The 21,426-nt window shown below is 37.3% G+C and overlaps 1 protein-coding gene across 17 annotated transcripts in view; it reads right to left on the bottom strand.

Annotated features, from left to right (window-relative positions):
• Window positions 1-275: 275 nt before the first annotated feature.
• The window catches only part of LOC108157080 (glutamate-gated chloride channel), a 45,196-nt gene continuing 24,045 nt past the window's right edge, over window positions 276-21,426 (bottom strand). The window contains exons 2-13 of one of the 17 annotated variants that reach the window (XM_017288917.2): window positions 19,369-19,506; window positions 18,540-18,652; window positions 18,164-18,231; window positions 12,824-12,893; window positions 12,010-12,246; window positions 11,797-11,931; window positions 8,472-8,624; window positions 8,004-8,183; window positions 6,676-6,782; window positions 5,183-5,307; window positions 4,062-4,178; window positions 276-3,782 (exon numbers count right to left, since the gene is read on the bottom strand). In XM_017288917.2, coding sequence (XP_017144406.1) covers window positions 3,773-3,782; window positions 4,062-4,178; window positions 5,183-5,307; window positions 6,676-6,782; window positions 8,004-8,183; window positions 8,472-8,624; window positions 11,797-11,931; window positions 12,010-12,246; window positions 12,824-12,893; window positions 18,164-18,231; window positions 18,540-18,652; window positions 19,369-19,430 — 1,377 coding nt within the window. In that variant the 5' untranslated portion in view covers window positions 19,431-19,506 and the 3' untranslated portion in view covers window positions 276-3,772. Of the gene's footprint in view, window positions 4,179-5,182; window positions 5,342-6,675; window positions 6,783-8,003; window positions 8,184-8,471; window positions 8,625-11,796; window positions 11,932-12,009; window positions 12,247-12,823; window positions 12,894-16,144; window positions 16,213-18,163; window positions 18,232-18,539; window positions 18,653-19,368; window positions 19,507-21,426 lie in introns of all 17 variants that reach the window. The other 16 variants (XM_033389033.1, XM_033389037.1, XM_017288923.2 and 13 more) reach the window with 16 other exon arrangements.

The raw sequence follows: 21,426 nt of genomic DNA, 5'->3' as shown, positions 1-21,426 counted from the left end.
GTTCCAGGAGTCTAAGATTATCTTTCTTTTCCACAATAGAAGCGTTAAGACATGTCACGCGTTATGCAGTAACGCCCATCGGTTCGATTTCATTTTAAATTTCTACATTTTAGACTTTTTGTTCAGCCTGTTGAAGGCTCTAGGAAGTCCAGGGGTCTAAGATTCTCTTTTTTTACAGAAAGGAAGCGTTTAAATATGTCACGCGTCCTGCAGCAGCTCTCCTCGTTCTTTTCCACCCATTAAAAGAAACTCTTTCTTTGTATTTTTCTTTCATATTTCTTTTGGTTTCATTTTTATTTATAAACATTTCACAAACATCTTTTATTCTTGTATTCCTTTTGGGGGGGAGGGGTCTTACACAATTTTCTGGCGTTTTTCTTTTGCATTTTTCTTTTGCTTTTCTTCGCGGGTCGACAACAATTATTTTCAACTATTTTTTTGTTTTGTTTGTTTCTTTTTTTTTGTATAATTATTCTACTGATTTTTTTCGCTTTTGGGTTTGATTTGCTTTCCTTTTTTGTTTGGTTTTCTGTTTAACTTTTTTTTCTCTCCTTCTGGCTTTCCCTACTATTTACCTGGATTTTCCTTTTTAGGGGGTATGCACTAGAGCAAAATTCATGTTTTCCGATCTTAAGACTACATTTGTGTGTGAGTGTTGTGGGTGTGTGTGTGTGTGTGTGTGTGTGTGTGTGTGAGTATGGTTTTTCTTATACAATTTGTTGCTATACTTTTTGTTGGCTGTGAATGTGTGTTCTGTGCGCATTTCGTCCACTTAGAGCTCTATAAAGTAAGGTGATTTTGTTCTTCTTTCTGATTGGTATTTCTTGTTGTTTTTGTTGGTATTTACAATGTCTCTTTTTTTGTTTCGTGTCGTTTTGATTGTTAGAGAACTTTGCTTCGCGGCCAAGAAGTTCTTTATTGGAAGATATGTGTCATATGATCTTTATCTAAAGTTTTCACTTGGGTTTTCTGTGCAGCGATTAGATTCGATTTCGAGTTCGATTTTTGTGTGTTGCAAAGATTAAACATTTTAGTGTGGAAAAGTGTTGGTTAGTGTTGGGTAGTGTCGATTGCTGTGTGAATGAGTGGCCTTCAGTGGTAGGTTTTCCTTTTTCTCTTTCTTTATTTCTTTCTTCTGTTTTTGTTAGTATTGTTTAATGACCCTTTTCCTTAGTATCTAAAACCATACATTAATCTTATCATCTATACGTCGGTTTTTTTTCCCGTTAATTCGCTTTTCTGTTATTCCATCTATTACTCCAAAACATTCAAGTCTAAAGTTGCCTCGTATTTACAATCTGTGTGCTATCGATTGGACTGCCGCGCTGCTGAACAATTTGCCTATTGGAAATACGTAAATGATAATTGACAAAATCCGAAGAATCGACTAAACTGAAAGCAGCACACAACCAAAGTACCCCCCAATCCATGGAACCCCCACTATAAATAAATGCCTAATTGTTCATCTTTCTACTTTCTTACTTCGATCGATATATTGTATCGATAACATTGTGGTGTCGTGTTGTCGTGTCGTCTTTCGTCTAGTATTTCTTCTATTCTTCTTCTTGCTTCAACATTTATATGCTCACATTTAAAAACCCTGTATGTTCAATAGCTTTTTCATTTACATTACGTCTATCGCTATAGTTATCGTTTGTTATCGTTTATCGATGATCGTTTTGATCGATCTTCTTCGCTAGCTATTAGTAGCTATTCATTTACATTACAACTATCGCTATAGTTTTTCGCATCGTTCACCGTTATCGCTGTACGAGTATTTATTTACTAGCTATCGATTCATCTTCGATACTCTTTCGACTAATGTTTTTGGCACAACTTTTACAACATGTATGCATCTATCAATATGTTATCGACTTAACGAAAGTGATCGATGATAGATTTTTATCGATTCATCGATATATTTAGAATTTTTCCTTTTACATTTAAGTTTTTGTATGCTTATGTTTTTTTGTTTTTTTTTAATGACAACAATTATTATGCATGGGTGCTTTTTTCTGTGTAGTGTTTTTTTTCTTTCTTTAATATTAGCACAAGTTTTTTATTTGTAATCATTTCATTGATTTTTGATTTTCATTTTTGGTTTTCTTTAGTTGGTAATTTTCTAATTTCTCTTCTTACCTTTTAGTTATCGAAATGATATTTAAAGCAAAAGTGATCGAAAAGCATTTCCAAAGAACTTAGGAATAAAATCAAATGTGAAACAAGCTTTCAAAATAACAAATATTCATAAAAACTACAAAAATTACAAAGAAATTTTGGTTTTAGTTGAAATTTTTTTAAGTGTTTCACTGGCTGTATTTTTTTTTTGTTTTGTTTGTTTGTTGTTATTGTTGCTATGTAGAATTCAGTTAGTACTTTTGTTAGTATTTTTAGTATTTTTTTTTGTTCGCTAAAAGTTAAAGCTGTTTGTGCATCGAAGAGGTGGCAGGGGGCGGGGGCGGGGTGGCAGAGGAAGGATGTTCTGGAAGTGTTTATTCGTATGAAAAAAGGCACTTAAATAACCAAAAAAATTTGGTTGTTAATTTTTTGGGTTATTGGCAAAGAACTCTCTCTATATGGTAGTGGTGGCTCTATATATCGATTCGATATTCGATTACGTATTTGTATTGTCTGTTTTTTAATTGGTTTTAGTTGTTATATATTCTTGTATTAGTAACTCTACTTAAGGAAAACGGGGAAATAAACTATATCTAAAAAGGGGAGCCAGCCGTTTGGGACCCACAATACATAAGGGAAATGTAATAAAAGTCTAGTATTTAAATCAAATAAGAATTCGGGACTACGAGTATTCCCTTTAAAATTGATTTTTTTTTAATATTCAATATATTGTAAAACTACTTTAACAAATGCTCAAAACTCGAAAGCAGGCTTTTAAAGTATAATTCTAGGAATTCTAGGAAAAAACGGATGCAAAAAATACCCACCATTTTTTACCATATTTTCTTTTTTAGCTCTTTAATAAATAAACATACTTCTTGGTTTTTTAGGTTTTTGTTTCTTTTCTGAGTGTGTGCTTTGTAGAGGATTTTCTTCGTACGATTGGTTTATTCGATAGCTTCTTTTCGATGAATGAACATATAATTGATTGGAATTTTTTTACCTAGAGTTTTTGTTCGCTTGGCTTCCGCCGTTTCGGGTTTATCGACTAAACTTAGTAAATATCTACACAATGCTCTTTATACAATTCGAATTTTGTTTTTAAACTAGAGATTTTTGGTTGTTTTTTTTGTCGCTTAAAACTTATTCGTATTCATATTCATATTCATTCGTATGTACAAAAGATGGTCGTTGGTGCACGACCTCTGGATCCTTGGATTAACGGATTTAGGGCTAAACTTATGAAATTTCGTTTTAAGTACAAATCAATTGTGTGTGTAATTTTTTGTTTTTTTTTTTAAATTTAAATTTAATTTTAATTTTAATTTGTTTTTAAATTGATTTTCAACTAGTCTAACTCAAAACAATTGTTGTTTCAGGGTGTGTGTGTCGTGTTGTGTTTGTGTTTTTTGGTTTTTTATAATTATTAATAACATTAACTACTATGCAGTCACACTTTTGGATCATCAATTGAGCTTAAGAATTAACTTTATAATTTTTTCCATCATCCTCAATCGAATTATCATTTAAATCTTTAATGGAAGTGCCTCGAAGCCTTGCCTATAACTCTGATTCTGTCTCTGTTCTTTGCGGGGGCATGCCCCTCGTTCTCTCTCTCTCTCACGTTTGGATTCTACATAGCCGTGGGCGGTCCTTAGAAGGTCCTTTTTCATTTGAAGTTTGTTCACAACAAATCAGTTTGGAAAACACAAAACGCAACACAAAAAGAGCATGACAAATGAATCCAAATGGGAACCAAAAGTTAGTTTGTGGAAAGAATGGAAAAAGAATTGAAAGAATAGGTTAGTACATCACATTTTTCATGTGTTTTTCGGTTACATTTTTCTGTTTGGTATTTTTTTTGCTGTTTCGTTTTTGGTAAGTTGGTTTGTAATCGTATCAAGTATTTAAATTTAAATTTAAGTATTGGCAACGGCATTTACTCATCCTCCTCCTCCCTGAAGAGATAGGTGCTCCAGTAGACCAGGTTGAAGAGGGCAAAGACCAGCGGGAAGGTGATCCGGGATATAACATCGATTCTCTTCGATCTAGAACATTGTCTTTGGATAAATATTCAACAAGTACGAAGAAAATATATATTAATTGATCATCTAAAGATTGGCTTTTTGATTTGATTTGTGATTACTTTTTTTTCGGTTTTTCAGTTTTCTTATTTTTCTTTTTGGTTTTTTTTTGTTTTTTTTTTTTTTGTTTCCGAATTGTTTCAGTTTCAAATTTTCATTTCTCATTTCAAAATTTGTGTCTTTTGGCAAAATAATTTGTTTGTTTTAAAAATGTTTGTGTGTGTGGCGGCGGCGGCGAGGTGGGGCGCGTGTGACGTGCTGGAAAATCATAAGTGCAAGGGGTTTGGGTGAGCGGCGGGTGGGGTGGTATCTACAGTGGGCGGGAGCGGGGGTTCTCGTGGGCGGGATGGAAACGGGGGGTTGTATCTACAACACAACATTCGATTGATCGATTTTCAAAACAAACAAATCACACTCAAGAAATTATTTCAAAAGTCACAAAAGCAATAAAATGTTCACTTTTTAAGAAATTAAAAATTTACAAATATATATTTTTTTTTAATTTTTGTACAATTTTTTTTTTAAATTTAAAATTTTTTTTTTTATTTCTTTTACTTCACTTTTTTTTTTCTTCTTCAAAATTTTGGCAACAAAAATTATCAGCGAGCAAAAGAACTCAAGTTGTTGTTTAACAAACGGCAAGCAAGCGGCAGATTTTTCGGGTGTTTTTTCACAGGAGTAGTCGGAATCAATGAGAGAGACTGTATTGAGAGATTGTTGTTGTTTTTGTTTTGGTTTTTGTTTGATGTGATAGCAAAAAAGTCAACAAGAGTTAGTGAAAAGAGAATATAATAGAGAATAGTAGTAGTACACATGTTCACAACATCAAAAAGTAAATCCATCAACTACTATATGCACAACACACAGATAGAACTAAAGTATATTTCAAGAGATCTACTAGGCACCCCGCCTCTGCCTACCGCCCGGCCGGTTGTCAGCGGCAGGGGGTAGGGGGCGGCGATGCCATGTATCTCAGTTACCTTGTGGGGAATTTCGATAGCCAGGTCTTGCAGCAATTGGGTCGCTTGGGTGCCTGCATATGCACCTCGCACTGGAGACGCTTCTCGAGGGCCAGCGGATCGCCGGGATGGCGCACTAGCGGTTTCTGTTGGCCGCCACCGCGTTGAAATTGCGATGCCGTTTGACATGAAACAAATGAGGGGTTCGATGGTGGTTCGATGGGTTTTTTTTTGGTTGGTTCGAGCAGGTTTGTTGTTCAGTGGGTGGTGGTGGTGGTGGTGGTGGTGGTGGTGTTTCAGGGGGCAGGGTGGTGTTTAATGCATTCGCATTGGCATGTGCGTAAATTTTATTTAATTTTCGATTTCATTTTCATTGCAATTTTTCCAATTCAATTCCCGGTCGAGTGGTGGTTTTGCGATGATTCGGTGCAAGGTTTTTGCATATATATTTTGTTTGGTTTTTGTTGTTTATTTGTGGTGTGGTGGTACACGTTTGAAAACAGTTTTGGTTGTTGGTTTTTCGGGTGGTAATAAAGAAAGAGGCAAATATAAAAGGAAATAGTTGTTTTAATAGTTTTATCATAGCAATTTGTTTCGTTTTAGCCAACTCGACGTTTCGATGTTTGTTGTTTCGAAAAGGAAAAACAAATGATGGCAATTACTGGTTGGAGGGGCTTGCTATTAGACCCCTCAATCGGGGATTGGGTACAAACAGTTCATCTAATGAGAAATTAAAGATATATCTTCTAGGTTGGTTCTTAGCTATCCTATATCTTTAAAAACGGACTCGGACGGATTTTTCTCCTCTTAAAGCAACAGATTGCGAGTTTTCTGGTATTTTTCTAGGATTCATTTTGGTGTTTCCTAGTATTTTCTGGTATTTTTCTGGCAATTTCTGGTGTAGTTTGTTTCTAGTATTTTCTGGTATATATCTAGTATTTGTCCATATATATATTATAGTTATTTCCTGGTATTTTCCGTTAATTTGATAGTATTCTCTTGTTTTTTTCTCTAGTACCTTTCTAGTCTCTTCTGGCGAGGCTAGTTTCTTGTATTTTCTGGTTTCTTCAGAGATGTTTTGGTATTTTTCAGTTTATATTTTATATTTTCAGGTATTTTCCTAGTATTTTCTGTAACTTTACTATTATTTTCTGACATTTCTTAAGTATTTTATGGTATGGTTTTCTCTGATTCCTTCAAAGATCTTCTGCTATTCGTCTAGTATTTTTCTATATTTCTTCTGTATATTTTCTAGTTTTTTTTTGGTATTTTCTCTCAATTAGATAGTATTTTCTGGTATTCTACTGTATTTCTTGCTTAAAGCTTAAATTTTCTAGTATTTTCTGTTACTTTTCTAGTATTTTTTGATATTTTTTGTTGCAAGTCTGCAAGCTTATATATTCTTTTAGTTTCTGGTAGTTTCCAGTTCTAGTTCTAGCTTTTCCCCTCCCCCCTACCCTACTCTAAAGAAATAGAATCGAGATAGAGAGGATAGTGTATCAAGAGGTAAGTACCATTGCGAACGTTGCATTGCTATCTGTATCGAGCAGATCTGAAGCGGCGTCCAGGGAGGCCTGCTCCAGATCTCGGCGCTTCTTTTTCATATTCTCCTTATGCATGTCTGCGGCCCGATCCGTATATACCATATCGTAGGATATATAATGTTGCATGTGGTGATGGATAGATGTTTACAAGAATTTATATGTTCCACAAAAAGAATGCCGAGTTGTTTTCGATGGTGTTTTTTTTTACATTTTACAGTTGTAGATGCATTGTAATACACACACACACACGCACAGTAAGAACACAGTTATACAGTTAAACAGCAATAGTGAAAGAGACAGAGACAGACAGAAAGAGAAAAACAGAGAGAGATAGTCACACAATACAGAAAAATACACGTTTAAACGATTCGAAACAAGTTTCCATCAAAGAAATTTGAAAAAATTAATTAAAATTAAATTGTATTTTTTTTTTTTTACCACACACATCATTGTTTATAGTTAATACAAAAAGTATTTGGTTTTTATTTACAAGCATTATTTTTTGTTTTATTTTTTTTGTGATACAACATCGAAGAACCGAACAGAAAGCAAAATTCATCGGGTTGTTTTTTTTTTCAAACGCGTTTTTTCGTGGGATTTTTGCAGAAGTTTTTGTGTGTGGATGGTGGATCATAGGGTATATGGGGTATATTGTATAGGAATTGATGGTTGATGGATGGATGGATGGTTTTTGGGGAGCGGAATGAAAGTAAGAGAGTAAAACAGAAAACTTGGATTAGTATAGATTCACACGTAGAACATCATTGTAGTTGTTGTTAGATATCAAAAAGATGAAAATTAAGTAAACAAAAAAATATTACACATATCGAAAGTTCTACGACTAAACATTTTTTGTTCAGATATAAGGCTATATATATATAGACACATATGTAGGGGCGGGTTGGGGGCTTCGGCTCAGATTCGGCTCCTGCCCTGGTTATGTGTGGAAGGAAAAGTGTGTGAGTTGTGTGTGAGAGTCAGTTCAAGCGCCCCAGAGTTGTGTTCATTCTTCAGGTCACAGGGTTCTGTGTTTTCTTCAGGTCAATCGATAGACAGATTGGTTGGTTGTGTTACTGGTTCTTGTATGTACACTTAACGGCAGACACATATACATACATACGAGTATTATACGTATATGTTTTATGGGTAGTAGTAGTAGTAGTAGTATTGGTAGTATTATTTCACTCGAGTTACAATAAAAAGCAACAGTCAAAAATAGTAGTATAAAAAAAGGAAAAAACACCATCGATTAATTAACATTTATAAGGTTGTTAAGAAGCATATCAAATCTCAATTACTAGATTTATTCGAACCTGAACGGGATGCATAGTTCACTAAGGCAAACTCAAGCAATGCCCCGAACACGAAGGTCAAACAGACGCCGGTCCACACGTCAATCGCCTTCGTATAGGATACTGGTGGCAGTGATGCATTTATGCCCGATGTTTGTGTTGCCATGGTCAATAGAGTGGTGACACCTGTGTGACAGATCCAAAGGATATGATTAGATATTCGATTAAATTAGAGAACATTTTGTAGATCAGAGAGAGAGAGAACATCGAACATCGAACATCGAACAGTTACAAAAAACATGTTGGAAGTATACGGAAAGTGTTGCTTCGGCTTCGGCTTCGTATTGGATGTTGCCTCGAACATGTTTGATCGCTTAGGATCTCAGGATCGAACCGTTCTCAATGCTGGTTCGCTGTTGCAGACACATGTGTCTAGTGGAGTTGTTGTTGTTGTTGTTTTTGTGGAGTACTCACCCAATGACACACGCGCTGGCACTGCGCCTTGATCCAGCCAAAATGATACCCATGATACAATGACCAACATACAGCATGGTATATAAATTTGTATTAAGTAATATGAGAATTCTCGCTTGAATAGTAGATCGACTTTGAGGCAACTGTATTCACCTATGAGTATACAAGGTATATAAAACTGTGTCAAACTCAAAATCTAATTGGGAGGGAAATGTCTTTACGTCTTCGTATTTTTCGTATTTTTTTTGATTTCACATATAGTACACACAGACAGATAGATAGTTTAGTTAGTGGTATCCAATATATTTTACAATAATTAGAGATTTTTAAAGAGAGAGAGAGTAGAGTGGAGAGGAAACATAAAAATGGTGTATTTGCTTCTTAAAAAATTTTGCCCAAAAACAAAAAATCAAACATTTATTAGAGAAGAGAATTTTGATTTGTTTTGTCTGTACAGAAAATGGTCGGGGTGGGGGAGTAAAAGAAACTGCATTGGCAGAGGGGGAAAACGGGAGGGTGTATATACAGAAAACAAAAACAGAAAAGCTGGTAGGAGACACACAGAGAGTGGAAAATTATAAAATCAAATGAAAAATTGCATCATAGGCAAAAAGTATTTCAACAGCAAAATTTCAATTTTCTGTCTATATATTTTTTTTCTTTTTTTCTTTGCACAACAAAAATCTTAACGGAAATGAAGTTTTCGACGTTCGATGCTCGAATTTCCATTTTCCCTACAGTTCCGGCCACGCCCGCCCAGGACGCCCCACTGGCAATGCCCGCCCCTTTGTTGTATGCTTCATTTCCGTTAATTTGTTGGCAAATGCGTTCCATACTCTTCAAGACAAAGGTGTTTTATTATTTGAAAACATTCTCATATTTTTCCCAAGATTTTTTTTTTGGGAATTTTTCATTGTTGTTCGTCGTTTTAGTTCACTTGATTTTTTCTCTGTGTATGGTATCTGTGAGTTCCCTTTATCGTATTTGTTTGTATGCGTTTGCTGGGCTGCGTGTGTGGTTCTGGTTCTGGATTTCTGGAACAAATATATATCGTTGCACACATCCTGGCACACGTCTGGCACACATTTTGCACTGTGCTGTGGCTTTTGGCTTTGGTTCTGTTTCTGTTCTGCCTTTGGTTTTGGTTTCGATAACGGTTCTTTTGGGCTGGCCGGGCTGGACTCTTTCATCAATCAAACCAAGCAGCCGCGCCGCCTCTCTCTGATTGCACCTTAACCACGAGCTCTCACACATTTCTCACTCCGCAAAAAACGCTCATAGAAGATATAGAATTAATAAACTTTATGTGAGCAACTAGGTTTCAACACGAGAGAATGACAGACAGAGAGAGAGAGAGAGAGAGTTCTAAAATTGCAAACAACACTACTGCAACATCTATGTATGTATGTTGGTATATGTACGAGTATATGGTATATGTATGTATATCTTATATCTTAGAGAACACTTTTGTTTCAGCTTAAAATGAGGGAGAAAATGAGGCAAACTCAGGCTCATGCTAACACAATGAAGGGGACAGTTATGATTTGGTTTGTACTAGAGCCCTGCATGATCAAAAGATAGTCGAATATACTCCCCTCACACCCTCGCCTTTAGAGAAAACGAGAAAAAAACCTTTTGCTTGAAAATATCACCCAAATGCACATTTCCTTATCGGCAAGATCAGCGCCGGCAGAATTGCCATGTAAATTGCAGGACCACTTTTTCATAGTCTCCTTCCACCGTCACCTTCGCCTTTCGATGCTCGCAGGCAGCGGTGTAGCCGCGCCATAAAGTAATGTGTTTATTTGTGTGTGTAGCCCCGCAAAGTATCACATTTGTTTGTATTTTGCGCAGCGGCAGATCAGCGTCGGCAGAATTGCGATGCAAAATCGAATGAAGTATGGTATTTGTTTGTATTTCTATGCCTTTCGAGACATGAACCAACATGCAAGGGTTTGCAAGGCAGAGGCTGAGGCTGAGGAATAGCCGCGGCATAAAGTGTGATATTTTTGTTATTTTGCGAAGCGGCAGATCAGCGTCGGCAGAGTCCAATGCAAGAACAATTGCAAGGCAGAGGCTGAGGCTGAGAAATAGCCGCGCCATAAAGTGTGATATTGGGTCGCACAGTAGCCCAATAAAGTATGCTTATGCCTTTCGAGACGTGAAAGAACATGCAAGTGCTTGACCAGGCAGTGATTAGCCCCATGAAGTATGCTATTTTTCAGTATGTGTTAAATGAGAACTTTTCCTTCGTTCATTAAGATAATTTCTCTCCCTAGTACTCATATTTTTTGAGTAATTTTACAGAACTGCAAACGATTTAAATCACTTTTAAACCCTGATTTAAAAACTACTGTGAGTTCATGCGGGGCACTCAAGTATGTACCTTTGAAATAACTATGTATTTAGGGTTGGGCAATGATGGGGCTGGGGGGATGGTGGGTGGCACTGATTGCGTATGAATTTCTAAAGGAACTTCCTCTAAATGCTACTCTAACGTTTGAGGCGTTTAAGGTGCAGCTTTTCCTTAAATAAATACCGAAAATACTTGGGTAAACAAATGCAAATGAATCCATCCTCTGCTCGTATTTGCACTCTATACCAATATGCGCTGACTGAGGCACACAAACAGTAGTTTTACCCAGAACTTGTACGAAAAAGAATCTTTTTGAATTCGATTCGTTGTTTGCATTCACCTACACATAATCATCATCGTCTTCGTTGGGGAATCATCTTCGATGTCTCTTTGTGCAAAGTTTAAACAACGTTGCACACAATTTCCTCGATTAATTTACTTTCCTTACGGCTTTTGTCGTACATTTTTCCTTCTTACATTACTTCTTCCGTTACTCTCCGTGCTCTTTTGCCCTCCTGCCGTTCTGCTTCCTGAATAGTTGCAAACATTTACGGGGGAAAAGCGCGCGCATGTGCTCATAAAAAACAGCAAGGTAAAAATTGGTATCTGTGTTCCTGAAAGTGTATCTAAATGCGACTACCACGACTTGGGGGGTAAGTGTGTGTGTGTGTGTGTGTGTGGGTCGTAAAAGCTTGCTGCTTATGGGCTTCGATTCGGGATTCTCGACAGCAGAACGATATGGAAATGTGTGCTATGAAGTGGTTATGAGGCTGTTTATAATACATTTACTGAAAAGGTTAAATGGCATGCAGCAACAACGAAAAACAAGCTACGCAAAAGATAGTTAGATACATAGATACATAGGCGAGTAGAGTAGCGTAGAGGTAGAGGTAGAGGTAGAGTAGAAGTAGAGACGAAGAAAACGCTGTTTCGAAGGAGCGAACAGGAGGAGGAGGAACAGAAACGTACCCGTGTTGGTTTTACTGTTACAGTAATCAGTCAAAAACTTCTCCAAAGTGAAGCGAGGTAGGTGTAAATTCTTAACGACCTGCACAGGATCACCCTCCTTCCAAAGGAACACCAAATCATTTGTGGTCCAGCCATCTGTTGGATTGGGTGTATGGAATGTTTGGTGTTAGTTGTTAGTTGGCCCGTTGGATACTGTATCGTTTCAACACTTACAACTGGCCATTCTCAATGAACATATTTGTCTATCCAATGGATATAGTTTGAGATTCATTGGACAAGCCAATGTCAGCGAGATACGTATACTGTACAGAACTGAACCGTTGGGAAAAATGCGTATATACACATTGGGCATGATTATGTTGTGAAAATGTCCCTCCTTCTCGTTTGAGAAGAAAAGATCCGGCATCCAGACTCGGTTCGCCTCCGTCAGTGTGAGGTATTTGAGCCGACCTTTTGAGAAAGATCGGATACAAACAAACGAAAAATAGGTTAAAATTCAAAATAACACATTACAGATTAAACATAATAACACTTAAAAAAAATTAGCTCATTTCATTTTTGTATGGCTTCTAGTATTATATGGTATTTTTCTACGGTTTTTTCCCCTACATTTTTGTGGTATTCTTCTCTATTTCATATTTCTAGTTTTCATCTAGTATTTTGTAATTTAGGTATTTATTTTTATAACTTTTTGAGGTATTTTTATATTGCTTACTGGTATTTTTCTATTTTTTTTTCTAGAATTTTCGGTATTAAAAGCACTGCCTGGTATTTTCTACGGTTTTGATAGAGTTTACAGTAATTTTAAAATTTTTTTATTTGTAATACATATATTAGTACTTTTGTTTGTTTTTATAGTAAAGGGCTTTCCTTTTTTCTGGTATTTTTCTAATATTTTATGGTATATTTATTTTGGTATTTTTCAATTGGTTGTGGTCTAGTATTTTCTAGTCTTTTTTGATATTTTCTAGTATTTTGCGGTATTTTCTAATATATATTTAAATAAATTGTTTTTAGCGACACTTACCCTGAATATCGTCGAACTTCAGACGCTCATCCGTCCATTGCTCTCGGAATGTTAACTGCACACTGTACTCCTGCAGGGCGAACGAAAATCGAAGGCGGTGGGGGTTGGGGACGCGTCGAAGAAAAACTCTCATTAGTAAAGGAAATAAAACAGGGGCAATTTTTCGGTCCAATTCAATTTTCAACTACAATGCAAATTTCAATGGGAGTTTTCTTTCTGTGTTTTCGAGAGGAGGAGTTTTTCAATTTCATTTTCATTTAATTTAACTTGATTGGGGGTTTCTTTAAGCAAAAAATGGTTTTTCTTTCTTTCTTTCTTTTTTTTTTTTTGGTTGGAATATGAAAAAGGCGAGAGCAAGGCATTGGCGAAATTTTTTTGGGGGGTATTTTTTTTTGGTTGTCATGTATATTGATTATATAGCATATATATATTTCTCAGTTTTTTTTTGTTTTATGTCTGATGTCTAGTAAATATTTCATAATGCAACAAAATGCAGGGCATGCAACGAGTTGCACAGGCAAAAGGCAGGCAAAAACAACAAGCATTAAGAGGAGGTGGCAAGCGGCGTGAAAAAGGACAAAAGCAACGGCATCTTACAACTAAGTAGATTCATAGACATTTATATATCTAAAACATTCCTTAAAAAATGATTTTTGGTTTGTTTTTTTTGGCTTAAAATCTAACTTAAAATTGAACTTTTCATGCGGTACATCTTTCCTAAGGAATAACTGGAATTATTCATGCCAAAAAGTGATGAAAAATACACCACACATCAAAGGATGGAACATTTAGAACACAAAAATTGGGGGGGGACTCTGAAACAGAAAACGATTATGGAAAACCCTAATGAGAGCTATTACCACTTCTGTCGTAAAACTAACCAAAATTTTATTCCCTTTTCGATTGGGAAAAGTGTATAAAAAAATGAAAAATGAATAATTATTAGGGAGACTTTTCTGTATTTCTTTGCTTTTTTGCGGTCCTCTTTCTGTGTGGCAGAGTGAATGGTTTTTCTGTGGCATCACAAACCTATTTTAGAATTGAAATGAAAACCGAAACAGAAGGAAAATTAAACTGAATGAGAGCGTCGGGTATTTCTTGTGGGTTTCAAAGGTGGTTTAAGGTGAATGGCGGTGGCTGTATCTGTGGTTTTTGGTGGCTGGTTGATTTTTTTCTCACTTAAATTTAGGCTTAAACTATAGCTAAGACTTAGACGTAGGTTTTAGTAGTACTTTCGCTGGTATAGCTTGCATTTGAGAGGCCAGGTGACATCGGTTTGTGGCGTTTTGGCGGTGATTTGGAAGACAGAGAGAGAGAGAGAGAGGCACGAAAGCGCTTAAGCGGGAGAGCCTCTGATTCGAGAGAAACGCAATAAAGACAAACCATAAATATTTTCTGTACAATAAAAGAGAGATACATATACACGTCCAGTAGTTTATACAATAATTATATAGTTTACAATTAAATGTACAGATATTCCATATTGGATGACACCCTATATCCACGGATACACACACATTGACACGCACAGCGAAAGGTGAGAGAAAGTAAGCGGCTTTTGGGGTTGTGTGTATTGTAGTTTTGTGGTTGTGTAGCTGTGTAGCTGTAGCTGTGCTCGGATCCTTTTCGGAGGCGGACTCACCATTTTGTAATCATCAATCTTCGATATGGATCGCAGGAACATGTTCACCTTCACCATTGTGGCCAAATTAGCTACAAGAATCCATCATCATCAATCATCATCGATCATCCCACATCCGACCTGAACTTAGTTGGAACCTTAATCGTACTTACTAACTAACTTTCGAGTCTTACAAACTGCATACATATCTATATATATATATTTTTTTTTTTTCATGTGTGTGCGCGAAATGTTATGGAAAATCAAAGGAAAACCAAACAGAAATAAAACTAATCAAGAAAATCAAAATTGAATTGAATTTTAAACCCAAAAAATACTCGTTTTCAAATGGGGAAAAATGTCTGCATGGATCTCATTTTGAAAAATGAAATATTCTCTATGTTATACGTATGTTGTTGTATTTTTTGTTGTTGTTTTCTTTCTGGTTTTTGCTGAATTTTTAGTTGCTTGCTAATTGGATTTTTAGTTGTAGCTTCTATATTTATTTTTTATTTATGGTATGAAATAGTGTATGGTTTTTCATGGCATTTTCAATTACGGTACTGATTTTTAGAGAGGGTGAAAACCAAAACAAAAAAACCAAGGAAAAACTATTTTCCATTGGATTACTTTTTCGAGTGGGTGGTACGGGGGGTGGGGGAACGACACACACATACACATAAGCACACACATCGACAAAAACAAGAACACACATTTTCACGTTTTCATTTTCAATGTTCCACTAAATATTTTGTACATACGAATAGCAGCATGGAAATTATAAATAAATTTACGTAAATTTGAAAATTCGTTGAAAAAAAAAATATTGGGGTATCGGTAACGGTATTTTTCAAAATTGAATCCTCCAAAAAGGCACATCAGTAGGTCGCATTTTTAAATAATTAATTAAATTCGGTTACGATTGATTAATTCAATATTAATTTATTAATTAAAATTTAAGAATACGATTTTTAATAGATTTTTTTTTTACAGATAGTTAGAGAGAGAGAGCTGTAGAAAGTAGTTTTTAATCTAGGGATAAGTATAAGTTTTCTTGTTAAAAATTAAAAGAGATAGCAATAGACAGACAGAGAGAGATAGAGAGAGAGAGAGAGAGATAGAGACAGCTAGTGAGTGACAGAAGGAGATAGCGAGAGATGTGTACAGGAAAGAGATCCAAAAAGACATTTTGTTTTGTTTTTGTTATTTTTTACATGTTTTTTGTTTTGTTTTTATTTTTATAATGAAGAAAAGAAGGAAATACTAATTCAATTACCAATGCAAACGGAAGAAAAAACTTTCTAATTTGTAAAAATGCAAATGGAAAACAAAAACAAATGCCAGAGAATTTTGCTAAAAAACTTTCGAAAAAAAAACTAAAGGCGAAAATTGTACAAAATGGAAATAAATCATCATCAATGGACGATAAATCATTTAATCACATCGATAGTCAAACATAGTTCTTTTAATATGTATTATAAATAGATATAGAATATAATATTTATATATATTTTAGAATATTATTATTTTTCTGTGGTGTTCCTAAGAGAGAAATAGAGCGGAATACAACAATAACAACAACAGCCCTAGCACGCGTCACACGAAGAGAAGGATGGGAGTAGAACAGAAGGTCAAAGAGGGTCCTAAGATTTGCAAATAGTTGTTGTTGGAGGATTACACACGGCGTGGGGGGCACTTACCATAGTCACATCATCGATTTTCGATATACTTCGTACGAATATGTTGACGCGCACAACGGCGGGACCATCTGGAGGGTAGACGATACATATGGACAATACGTTTTTGTTTTTTTTTTAAATTTATAAACAACAGCTGCTGCTCCACAAGAAAAATCACTTAAAAAATGAACCGAAAAGATACGAGGCCTCTGCCCCCGAAAAGCAGGCAATAATTTCTGTAGATTCTTTATGGGCTGCCCACAAAAGCAGGCAATGCTTTTTGTAGATTTTGATGAGCGGCCTCCCAAAAGCAAGCAACACTTTTCCTTAGGCGGGCGGCCCTTAAAACTTGAATAGAGTTTTATTTTTTGTGGAAATACAAGAAAATCAGTGTTGCAAAAATATCTGGTGTTGGAAAACAATAAGAAGAAATAACAAATATATGAAAATACTAGCCCGCGCTAATAGAAAAAAACGTCGAGTCGAGTGCCGTGCCGCCCATCTGATAGCCAAGAAGAAAAAGACCATGGAGACCACATCTTGCTCGTTACTGAGGAGCTGGGCCCGATTTGCTTGTCTTTTCTTTTGGTGCTTTGTTTTTCTCTCTTACATTCTAAAGATACAAAGAAATTAAAGCTATTTTTGCAGCTGTTTTAGGCTAAGTTAAGCTAATACTAGAATTGCTTTTGTTTGCTTTGTCTATGGCGGTGGCGGTGGTTTGTGACCTTCGAGGGGGGCTGGTGGGGTTGGTGATGTTGGTGTGGTGTTGATGTTTGTGAAAATGAACAAAAATACAAATGGAAATTCAGTGTGTTGCTAATTGATATGCCTTAATAGTTTTATTATTAATCGAGCTTTAAGGGTAGATATAAATGTGTATTATACTCGGCTATGGATATTTGTCATATTTATTTGTGTGTGGAAGCGTTGGTGTGTGTGTGAGCTAGTTTTGCAAATATTTATGATGCTTTTACATTATTAATGATGTCATTGGATGTCATTGCTATTGCTGCTGCTGCTGTGGCAAAAGTCAACACAAAATGAACTGGAAAATGGAAATCAAAAAAATTTAATCATAATTAAATTAACGGCAAAAAACATGAACTCTGGCAACGACTCGTAATTCGCTGCGGGGAATCGTTGGGCGTAATCGATTTTAAATGTATTAATAAATTGTATTAATGGAAAAAACACGTACATATGCAAAAAGGTGAGCGGGGGCGGGGAAGAGGACAAAATTTTAATTGAAAGTAGCCAGCAATACAAGACCCCCTACAAAAGTAGGCAGCACTTTTTGCAAAAACTTATTTATGATGAGACCCCTCCAAAAGTAGGCAACGCTTTTGGCAAAGACTCCTTGATGTTCAGACGTCCTCCGAAAGTAGGCAACGATATATGCAAACTCCTTTACGCGGATGACCCCAAAAAGCAGGCAATACTTTTGGTTGCTGTGTGTTGGTGTATTTTATATCAAGCTCTCTAAAAGTATGGTACACCTTTTAATTCTTGTTCTGATGAGCCGAAAAGTGTGCTATAATTTGTCTTTCTTTTTGTTTGTTTATCAACCCGCCCGCCAATAGTTTCATGTAGCTTGAACTCAGACAGAAACGCATGAACGAAACAAATAAACAAACGATTGACTGCTGCTGGCGGGACTCTAGAGCACCCAGCAGCACAACGGGAACGTAAAGGATAACGTACATACAGGACAAAGTACAGTAAGACTTGTACAAAAAACTGCCACCAAAAAAACAGTGGTTAAAATCAAACGCAAAATGTGATGTGGATATATTGGATATAGCGCAAAAACAAAAGTTTCGGTGTGTGTGTGTGGGTGTTTTTGGGTGTGTTTGTGTGAGGCAATAGCATTTCTAGATGAGATGTGGCAGAGATAAATATAGAGACAGAGACACAGATGGAGATAGAGCTTAGAGGAGGTGTGGGGGGGGGGATTTTTGTCGAATCTCTAACCAATTTTCAAATTCTGTACGGCTTCGTTCATTCTTTCTGGGTTGTTCTCCGTGCATGAGAGGGACTTACCATTTTGATATCACTAATCGTCATAATACTTCGAACGAATAGATTGATTCTGACTATGGCGGGACCATCTGGCATAAAGTTTGGGTTTAAATTGTGAGTTTATCGACAACATTTTGCAAAATTAGTGAATTTATAACTTAACTAAGCTCCGAAAACTGAACGGGCATACTAGACTAATTTAGTTACTTAGATTATCGCTAGAATTTCGTTTCGATTCGATTCGATTTCGATTTTGATTTGTTCTAAATCTAACACTAAATATCATAGGTTTTTTGAGAGCACTTGAAACGGAAAAGGAAACGCTTTTAAAAAAGAAAAACAAAAACACAAAAACTCCAAATTAAGGGTAGCGGTGCTATATTAGGGGTATTCTCACCTGTGCCATTGATTCCGGATGGTCGTATACGGGCGTCGTATTTGCCTGCACCTAAAATTTGATCTAAGACTTTTTTCTCCTTTTCTCGGAAATTTATTTTGGCATTATTTGCTCTGAAATCAGGATATGGGGATAACGTACGAACGGTATAATTTGATCAGCAAATTGGTTCTTGAATTTTATGTTGAATATTTTTGGAAAGAAAAGCTTCATACAGCATTTATTATTATTATTATTTTTTTTTTGTTATGTACAAATCAGTGGCGGAATCAGAGAGAGATAGAGTATTATACACTGTCGCACTTATCAGAAGAAGAAACCAAAGTCACATAGATGGATGCGTATTTTCTGCTGACTCTGGCCTCGACTTGAGCGTAAATAATTCCAAAATTTATGCTCCGACAAAAATATTACACGAAAATTTAATTACATTTTAATGAGAGTGTTTGTGTGTGTGTGTGTGTGTGTAAAGTGGATGAAGAGGCATAAACTACACGACTACTTCAGCCCTCAAGTGGAGGTGCATTAACCGATTTTCAACGAGTATTTACGGGCCTGGCTCTGCTTCTGTTTGGGCCCAAAAAATTAATGAGAATTATATGTAAATTGCATTTTTGGAAAGCCACTTTCCCGGGGCCCCAAGTGCTGTCGTACAACAGAGCCACGCGAATGCCAGATAAAGGCCGAAGTAGTGCTACAAAAATTATTAAAGCGGTGGAAAAAAAATCCGATGAAGAAGCGTTTACTATTTGCAGCTACTGTATGAGAGTGTATCTGTGTGGAATGTGGGTGGTGAGCGGAGGGGGTGGGAGGGATCTACTGTACTTACAGTGAAGCACTGCAGAGGCTGGCAAAGTAGAAAATCGCCCAGAAATAGTGTCCACTGCCCATGGCTAGGCCTCGGTGTGTCCCTCCTCCTGCTGCTAGTGCTGCTGTGTGTGCTCCTCCGCCTCCTGGTGTGTGGCCTCTGAAATGCAAGAGGGCGACAGAAATATTAACTAATTTGATAATGATATCGATACGCCCCACAGCCTGCCGGGGCCTGTGGCACTTGTGTGCGGCGTGTGACATTAAATTGGAAATCAAATTTAGACCAATTAACATGCCATTTTGGCCAATCTGTGCCCTGGCATCACCTGAAATGCAATTCAATCTATGCAACAACGTTCGCGTGCATCCTTCCACACTCTCTCTATCTCTGTCTCTGTCTCCGTCTCTATCTGTGGCTCTGTCTCCATCTGTGGCTGTGTCTCCAGGCCGTGTGTGTGTGTGTGGCTATAAATTCAATTAATACTGGCGCTTGATTCTCCAAATTGAAAATTGAAAACGTTTTGCCACACCAATAATGAAGCTTTAATCTGTTTCGGTAGACAGCCGTAGAGCGGGGGCCTTCATTAAGGTTCGGGGAAAAATTCTGGCCAGGCCCGAGATGCTCTATTCATAGGGGATTAAGACTCGAACGTTTGGGGATTCATAACTGTGTGTGGAGGGGAAAAAAGAGGTATTTTTGAGGGAGAAAGTTGGAAAGTTGATCGCTTAAAAATTTAGAGAAGCCAGGGAAGTTTGCATAAATATTTCTGGGTGTTAGGGACTGGACTGCACTCTCCATTCGTTATACCCTTCTTCGATACCCTTTCGAGGCATACCCCAACCACACTCGCAGACATTCATTGCTCTTCGTTTCATTTGTGCAACAATCATTTTGGTTTGGGGGCATTTAAAACAATGCTCCACACAATGACTGGCAATATAGCCGGCTGCTATCTGCCTGCCGACCAAAAGAGAGCCAAGCCTGAATACCGAATACCGAATGGAAAATGGAAAATGTGGAAATGCTGAATGCTAGGATAGTGAGGATGTGCTGGGTGCGTCTGTGTGCGTATATTGGAATCGAATTAATCCTTTTATAAGCATTTTTCTCTTCACTCCAGTGGCCGATGGGCTCCTGCTGCTGCTGCTGCTGCTGTTGCATGGGTGATAAGTGCGTGCGGCTGCCACGCCCATTTCTGACGCACATTCAAAGAGAGAGAGACAGACAGGCAGAACGAATGAACGAACGAACGAACATCTGCCGTGGCCATGACCGAGTGGAGTGCCATTATAGTTGTTGCAGGCGGCTCCTGTGGCCAGCAGCAGTCGGCAGGCGGCAGGCGGCAGGCGGCAGGCGGCAGGCTGTAGGGTCTCCATGCAAATAATCAATTTGTTGAAAGGGGCATGCAGCACACACACACACACACACAATGGGCATCAGAATGGAATATGGAATGGCAACAGGCTGCAAACAGTAGGCTGTGGCTGCGGCTGGGGCTGGGGCTGGGGCTGGGGCTGGGGCTGAGGCTGGGGCTAGGGCTGGGGCTGGGGCTGGGGCTGGGGCTGGCGCTGGGCATTCGATTCGTTTCGTGCTGTGTTAATTTGCTGCTGCTGTGACTGCAATTTTCAACCCATAAATACACGGACACCCACTGGCTGTAGTTTTGTGGCCATAGCTGCAGATACAGATACACCACAGAAGAAAGGCCAGAAAAAGAAGGCCACACCGTAACACCATCTCTGTGTGGGGGGTGGGGGAGGGGGTTGGGTGTTGGGGCAAAAGCAAAGCAAGTAATGCTCTTTGTCATCAGAGATTGTAAACAAATTGGTTTTGGCATTGCAACAAAATGTGTGAAGAAATCTATGGAGCGACGGCTTGGGTTCTTGGGGGGAGGGAGTTGTGTAGAACAAGGGCTTTAGTCTAGGAAACAACGAACTTTATTGAGTCTGATCGAGGCGGGTTCAATCATAAGCTTAAGGGAACAAATATCATTCTCGACATGTTCATTCGTGTCTTAAAAGGCATGAAATACTTAATACAATTTATATTAGTTTCTATTTCGGCTGATCTGCTAAA

This window comes from Drosophila miranda, chromosome 2, assembly GCF_003369915.1.
Source record: "Drosophila miranda strain MSH22 chromosome 2, D.miranda_PacBio2.1, whole genome shotgun sequence".
In the NCBI taxonomy this organism is placed as follows: domain Eukaryota; kingdom Metazoa; phylum Arthropoda; class Insecta; order Diptera; family Drosophilidae; genus Drosophila; species Drosophila miranda.
This window is presented reverse-complemented; position numbering and strand designations above follow the sequence as displayed.